The sequence below is a fragment of the Eptatretus burgeri genome, chromosome 5 (genome assembly GCF_056783735.1).
Source record: "Eptatretus burgeri isolate ZD-2024b chromosome 5, Ebu_testis_v1, whole genome shotgun sequence".
NCBI classification, from domain to species: domain Eukaryota; kingdom Metazoa; phylum Chordata; class Myxini; order Myxiniformes; family Myxinidae; genus Eptatretus; species Eptatretus burgeri.
This window is the reverse complement of record NC_140965.1, coordinates 64,058,059-64,065,980: the sequence shown is the minus strand read 5'-3', so window position 1 is coordinate 64,065,980 and position 7,922 is coordinate 64,058,059. Positions and strand designations below refer to the sequence as shown.

Below are 7,922 nucleotides of genomic sequence, written 5' to 3'. Positions count from 1 at the left end.
GTTTTAGAAGCGACCTTGGCCTTGCACACTCTGAACACCACGCCTCTAGGCTGGCTCGATTAATGCTGCTGTGACAGTTTCAGGAGTAATGCGGCGAGGTGGTCCGAATGTTATGTTAATGAATCTGGCAACGACGTCAGTGCAGAGTGCCGGGAATCTGTATTAGGGACCTCGGAATACTTTTTTATAAAGATTGTCGGCGGAGTGAAATCACTCCCAACAATTGACTTAACCCCCCCCCCCATACCCCCAATTTTTTCTCAACGGATTTGTGCTTAACTCAGGAACGTTCCTGGGTGAATAAATTCGTGGAATTCCACGAATTCGCGGAATTTTCTCATGCCAGTTTTTTCTATAACAATTTTTTTTTGGGGGGGGGTTGGAAATCACTTAAAACATGTAGAAATGCAAAAACAAATATTCAAATATTTTTCAAGATGGCCACCATAGCGGTCATATTGGACTTTGGACCGAGTCCAAAATCTAGTGGCATGATCCTTGGACCATACCTAATCCCCCCACCAAGTTTCGTCGAAATCCGTCGAGGAGTTTTTCCGTAATACTGTTCACAAACAAACAAACAGACAGGGGTGAAAACAGTAATCTCCATCCATCATCGATGGCGGAGGTTAATAATTCTACCTAAAAAGAGCAGGTAGAGAAAAATCAAACCAATACCTTGTAACACTCCACTGCTTTACCCTTCTCTCCTTCACATTCGTAAATCTGTCCCAAGAACTTGTGTGCTTTTGGGTCTTTGTCTTGTATGCTCAGATAAGCTGACAAGTGGCTGGAAATGGAAGGAAATATTTTTGTACAATTTGATGCAATCCCAGAACTCAAAGAAGAAAACTGGAGTATCTGTTAAAAAATATATATAAACCAACAACAAAATAACCTAGAAGGATCACTTACCTCTTCGCTTTTTCATTCTCTTTCAGTTCAAAGTACAGCCGAGCCAATACAAGACCTTTCAAGTTTTTCTGCAAAACACCCACCAAAATAAATTGAAAAAGACAACAACAACAACAACAAATAATCAGGCATATTCAACATACAGTACAGCACTACAAAAAAAGAAAAGGCAAAACAAGATCTGTTTTTACTTCAATACACACCAAGAGGCTTGCTCAGAACACAAAGTAACTTTGCCTGCATCTTCAAAGTATAAACTAGAGTGAAATCGATGATGCGCCATCACAAATCCCAATACTTCATACCTAAAGGAAATTTGAAAGATGGCAAAAAGTTCCACCAGGAAAGACCCATTATCAAACTTAGTTTAAAAAAAAAAGAAAAAAAAAATCTTCTGTTTTGACTCAGATGACCCTAAATCCCCACCGACTGGGGCATGAACCAGGGGTCAAATCCAAAAAAACACGTTACATATTTCATGCATCCCCCCCCACCCCACCAATGTGGATTGCATATACAAAAAGTTTAATTTCAGAAAATGTGCCCATAATTACATTTGACCTTTTGGCTTTGGGCCAAATTGATACTACTCTCGCACCTTCGTGTCATGTGGTAATCACGATTACCAAGTTTGATGAATTTCTGCACAACTGTTAAGGCCTAAGTCACATTTGCCACGGCGGCCGTGGGGTCTCCAAAATCTACGGCCACGAGCAATTATACGGCGGCCGCAGTATTTCCACGGTCACACAATGTAGCAGTCACATATGTTTTTATTTTTCGGGGAGCTGCACGGCGTATTTATAAATTGTGGAGACCGAAAACGTGGGGTTGCCGTACGGTCTTTGATTTGATGTGGCACGGTGACCTTAAGGCGTTCCTGCGGCGGCCATAGAATTTTCAAGGCAGACGCAAGGTGCCCGCAGGGGGACCCTAAGGCGAACATGTGGCCAGACGGAGGGTAACGAATGGGTTAATTTTTTTTCAGCTTGTCGAATTTCTACAGCGAATTTCTTTCCTCTCCCAAGACGTGTCTGACTCCCAAGTATCTCTCCCTGGTTACTCCCTCTTACGGTATGACAGACCTGAGCCTCGTCCTGGTGGAGGTGTTGCTCTCTTCATCAAAGACTCTATTCCTCACTCTCCCTGCACTGCTCTCACTCCCCCACACCCCCAGGAATACCTCTGGCTTCGGCTTCCCCTCCACTCCCACCTCATGTTTATATGTGTACTGTACCGTCCACCGAACAGTGATGACTCCATCTACACCTCACTCTCCGAAAACATGGACCATCTTCTATCTTCTCATCCAAACTCTCTCTTCCTCTTATGTGGCGACTTCAATTGTCATCACGCCAGTTGGCTCGGTGTGGGTACCTCTCTCACCTGCCATGGGACATCAGCAAAAGCTTTCTGTGACTCATTGGGACTGACTCAATCGGTCAACTTCCCGACCCGGATCTCAACCAATGGTACTCCATCACTTCTGGATCTGATTTTGACAAATTTCCCTGACAATATCTGCTGCTCTTCCTTCGCTCCAATTGGTTCTTCTGACCACGTCCTTGTTAAAGTGGACATCTCTCTGGCTGTTATCAGAGAACCACCTCACCGCCGTCGAGTCTGGCATTTCACTCAAGCCGACTGGCAGGGTCTCCGAGCAGCCATCAAACTTACAGACTGGTCTCCTATCACTACTTTCTCAAACATCAACTCATCCTGGGAATTCTTTCAAAGAAACTTGCTCTCCCTCATGCACAGATTTATCCCCTCTCGTGTTCAGTTGTCTTACCCTTCCTCCCGCCCTTGGTTTACTGAAGCTTGTGGCGAGGCAGTTGTCCTGAAACAACTTGCCTTTGCCTCATGGAAAGCAAACCCAACTGAGGGCAATCTCAGTTCTTTCCACAAAGCTCGGAACAAGTGTGTATCTACCCTCAGGAGAGCCAGAAAACAACATCTTTCTCATCTCAAGTCTGAACTCTCAAACCTCTCTCCCTCCTCAAAATCCTGGTGGCGTTTAATCAAATCTGTTTCTGGTGTATGTTCCCCCTCCATCCCCTCCCTTACCTCAAATGGCCGCACTGCTGATTCCACACGTGATAAAGCTGAATGTCTAAACTCGGTGTTTGCAGCTAAATCTTGTGTCCCAAACCCATCACTATCTCTACCCACTTTACCCAGTCGCACCCAACTGTCCCTGGACTCTGTATCCTTTTCTCCTGACAAGGTGGAGAGCTTGCTTTCAAACCTCGAGTCAGATTCTGCAACCGGTCCAGACGGCATCAGCCCACGTGTCCTCAAAGCCTGCTCTTCTGCTCTTGCTCACCCTCTCTCTGTTCTATTCACCCTCTCATTTTCCCAAGGTCATCTGCCATCTGCTTGGAAATCTGCTAACATCACTGCCCTGCATAAAAAAGGTGCAAAAACAGATCCCTGTAACTATAGACCAATCAGCCTTCTCCCAATCATCAGCAAGGTTATGGAATCCATCATCGCTTCAGACATGAAATCCTTCCTCTTCTCCAATGGCTTGATTTCCAATCATCAATTTGGTTTCAGACCAGGTCACTCTACTCTGGATGTGCTGCTTCTGCTCTCCCATCAATGGATGGAGGTCCTCAATGCCAGACAGGAAATCCGAGCCGTATCCCTGGACATATCACGTGCTTTTGACACAGTCTTGCACCCTGCCCTACTCACCAAACTCTCTCCCATGGTATTCAAGGCCATCTCCACTCATGGCTCGCAGACTTCCTCTCCTGTCGCAGTCAACGTGTGGCCCTAAATGGAGTTCTTTCATCCCCTCTTCCTGTGCAGGCTGGAGTTCCTCAAGGTAGCGTTCTGGGCCCTGTTCTTTTTCTGGTTTTCATCAATGATCTCTCGGACTCTCTGGAAAATCCTCTATTTCTCTTTGCCGATGACTCCACCCTCTGCCGTACCATCTGTCATCCCTCAGACCGGCAAGCAGCAGCTTCTTCGCTCACTGCAGATCTGGATAAAATCACAAACTGGTCCAACACGTGGAACATGTCTTTCAATCCAGACAAATCTCACACTCTCACTATGTCTCTTCGAAAGGACCGTTTACAAAACCCCCCCATCCACTTTCTCAACAATCCTCTGGAAGAAGTCTTTTCTTTCAAGCTTCTGGGTCTCACTATCTGCCATGACCTTTCCTGGGAAAGTCACATTTCCAACCTTGCCTCAAAAGCCAGTCGCCGACTGGGAATCCTCCGTCGTGCAAAGTCCTTCCTCGGCCCTCTTGAGCTCCTGATCACTTACAAAGCTTTTGTCCGTAGCCTGATGGAGTACTGCTCTCCCCTCTGGGCTGGTGCTCCTGACTCCCACCTTTCTCGACTTCACGCTGTCGAAACCAGGGCTTTTAAGATCATTGGCATCTCCCGCAATGAAGCTGAGTCTTTGGGCCTCTCACTCAATCACCGCAGGTTGGTCGGTGGTCTTTCTGTCTTCTACCGACTCCTCTCCAGCCTTGCCCCCCCTGCTCTCTCTGCGATTTGTCCCAACCACATTTCCACAGGGCGCTCAAGGTCCGCCAACAACCCCCTTCTGGTAAAACTACCAAAATCACGAATCACTGCTCATCTTCACTCTTTCATTCCTCTTTTTTCCCGCCTTTGGAATAAACTTCCTCACTCTATTCTTTCCCATTCTTCCCTCCAGGCTTTCAAAACAGCTGTTCACCACCACCTCTTATCTTGCCCCATCCAAATCCTCGATCTTTTCTACCCCCGATAATCCACCCAAGCCCACTTCCTTCAATTCTCCTGCTTTCCTTCCTGAAAGTCCCTTTAATGTCCATCTTCCCCTCGCCATGTTCCCCGTCCCATCCCCATCCCTCTCCCTTCCACAGTTCACCTGTGTCTGTTCCCCAATGTTTTGTCCCTTCCACTCCCTCCCCTCTTGTCTCATGCCTCCTTGCTGTGAGTTGTGTGTTAGCTCTCATACGAGCCTCGACCAAGGTATACAAAAAAAAAAAAAAAAAAAAAAAAAAATGTAGAAATGAAAAAAGTTATAACTCCACGTTATAATTCCACGGCGACCTTAGGGCCTGTAAAATATAGCCATATGGCGTAGGGCCACCCTGAGGCCACCTCACGTTTCTGTCAATTCAGAGGGAGTACGGCCACCGTATAGCAAATGTGACTTAGGCCTAAGGAGATCGCGTGACGGACAGACGGACAGACAGACAGACTCAAATAAAATATCCCTCCCCCGCCCCTGGGTTTTTTTTTTTTCAGTGTGAGGATAAACATTCTTCTCCATCAACCTCCTTTAATCATGACCTCATCAACTTCAAGAGATGCCAGAATTACTTATGGTGTGCTTCAAATTACAATCTGCTCCAAATGTTTTCCTGGGAATTCCATTCAAATCTTACAAGCAAGTCAGGGGTACATATTACCTTAGAATCCAAATTTACATCGATATGCACTGCACCAGTCCAAGTTCAAGTGTGGGGCAGGGCAAGATGACCCACAAGTCCGTGTCCTCGCCTCCGAGCTGTCTAGCCCGAGTTAGAATCTTGGCCAAGCTACAAACAATCACTGGTGTTTCGCATGCAGAGCGATACATGACGTTGGTGGGACATCAAGCCAGAAGACCAGTCAACAAGCATTAGTTTCCGCATGTCAAAGATTCCAGGATGCCATTCGTGATGAATAGGCGAGTTAGCGCCGGCACACCACTTTTGGTGCCATATTTGAAGAAAAAGAACGTACGAGAACATACAAAGCACTGGCACACTAAACCAGTAAAGCAGGGTCAGCAACAAGCCCTACGTGAAAGATCGCAATGTCTGGACCTTCCAAGTCCAGTGGAGACACAATGCAGATCTGCAAGAACCTTGGTGAGATTGACAACTGCAAAGTAGTAGTAGTAGTAGTAGTAGCACTGCGATAGCAACATTATATTTCAGGAGTGCAAGTCAGTTGTCTGAGCAACATCAGTCATTTAAAAAGAGAATGGATAAGTTGTAGGAAATGGCCATCCATAGTAGGTACGCAATCATATTTTGACCATGATTATAGGTCACAAACAGCAGCATGTGATGAAGAACGTTTCTACTTAGTTGAGCACAAGGTGGTGGTGGTGGTGGTCGTATGGCAGCTTAGCTGCCGGGGTAGCTATCATTTCTTGGAGCGCTGCAGTGTCGCTGATGCAGTGCCCCTCTATCAGTACACACACTGGAACTGGTACTCATTTCGCCGACCTCAGAAGGATGACAGGCTGAATCAACCCCCTGGTGTATTAATTCAGCGGCCGACGGGGCTTGAACGCAGGACCCTCGGATCCCAAGCCGCCACCCTACCCACTTCAGGAATCTAGGATCCCAAGCCGCCACCCTAACCACTTCAGGACCCTAGGATCCCAAGCCGCCACCCGAACCACTTCAGGACCCGAGGATCCAAGCCGCCACCCTAACCACTGAGCCAGGCTCTCGAGCACAAGGTGGGGACCATCAGGACTTCCCCCCCCCCCCCACTCCCACTACCTTTTACACAAAAGGGAGGACTTTTGAGGTACTAGTATAATCCACAACATACAACTAGCCTCCAAGGCAATGACCAGGAAAGCTTAATAATACAATATGGGGTTTTTTTTTTTACCTTTGAAAGGATTATATTTTTTTATTTAATTACATTAAAAAAAATTAAAAAAAAAATTAAAATGTATTCAAATAATTAATTATTCAGCAGGTGTGAACAGTTCGGCAAAATACAACCAACATTCGTGGCATTGTCCAAACAAAAGTAAGATACGAGGTTTGGGCGGCACTCACGACTTCAAATGCTGTTACACTCGAATAATAAATCCAAAGAGTTTGTATCGCTCTGAAATTTCCCCACACACGGGATCGCCCGTCGCACACACTCTGACAAAAACGTCTCGTTCGTCGTTTTTCCTCATTCGCTCCATCGCAGGATCGAAGCACGTCGTGTGCAATCGGGCGGTTTCCTGTCAGGAGTCCGCGACAACTACACGCCATCCAGATGGAGCGCGGCCTTACGGCGGAAACGGCATTTACCACAGATCCCGCATCGTTAAACGTAATTCTAATCCCAAACGCAGACGATAAATAATCTCCTTTTCATGGAAGACACCGGGGTCACTCTCACCTCCCGCGGAGAACGTGTTTGGCGCTCCAAGCTCGCAATGCTCCGCTGAGCATCCCAGGCGCTGCGCATCATGGCGCCACACAACGCCGCCACCTTCTCCTCCACCTCCTCCTCCTCCTCCTCCTCGTCGTTGTCCTCCTCGTCCTGCGAGTCGCGCGCGCAAACACGACGCCTTCAGAACGCGGGCCTTCCGAGCAATGACGTCAGGTGGAACTCCTCGCGAACAGGGGCACGTGCTTCAGATTTTTATTTTTATTAAAATGCTGAAGTTTTTTTTTTTCTCTCTCTCTCTCTCAGATCGCTGGCGAGCGTTTTCTCTGGTAAATCTGAGATACTGAAGTGAATTTTCAACTTGACAGGAAGGAAAATCTTGTGTTGGGCTATTTTACAGTAATAAGCCGATAAAACGGTATTTTTTTTTAACTGCAGTACAACTGTACGTGTACATTTGCATGGGCGAAGAAAAAAAAATTAAATGATTGAATGTATTTTGCATAAACTGAAGAGAGAAGTCCTGTCCGTAAGTACACCGTCATGGCTTAAAAACACCGAACAAGACAACAGAGACGTTGTGAGTGTTTTTATCTGCTTCAATCATACAAACAACTTTGAAATGTTGACTCGAAACAAGTGTGGGTGTTCGACATTAATTAGGGACTAGAAACCATTTAAATCAATACATAGTAAACTAGAACGGGCACTCGGTAGAGCGCATACCTTCGCCGCCGCAACTTTTTTCCGGGCACATTTGAAAAACGTCATTTTAAAACGTCCATGACATCACAACCGTCAGTCCGATTGACGTCAAATTTGGTGTGTAACCTCCTTGAAGGCAGTCCAACAAAATGGAATGATAAACACTGAAAAATT

At 46.3% G+C, this 7,922-nt stretch overlaps 1 protein-coding gene across 7 annotated transcripts in view; it reads right to left on the bottom strand.

Moving 5' to 3' along the window:
• Positions 1–7,334, bottom strand: part of LOC147026564 (E3 SUMO-protein ligase RanBP2-like) — a 128,654-nt gene extending 121,320 nt beyond the window's left edge. For 3 of the 7 annotated variants that reach the window (XM_085882111.1, XM_085882115.1, XM_085882113.1), the window contains exons 1-3: positions 7,053–7,320; positions 916–983; positions 679–790 (exon numbers count right to left, since the gene is read on the bottom strand). In XM_085882111.1, the coding sequence (XP_085738237.1) occupies positions 679–790; positions 916–983; positions 7,053–7,124 (252 nt within the window). In that variant the 5' untranslated portion in view covers positions 7,125–7,320. Of the gene's footprint in view, positions 1–678; positions 791–915; positions 984–7,052 lie in introns of all 7 variants that reach the window. The other 4 variants (XM_085882114.1, XM_085882117.1, XM_085882118.1 and 1 more) reach the window with 3 other exon arrangements.
• Between the last annotated feature and the right edge of the window lie 588 nt (positions 7,335–7,922).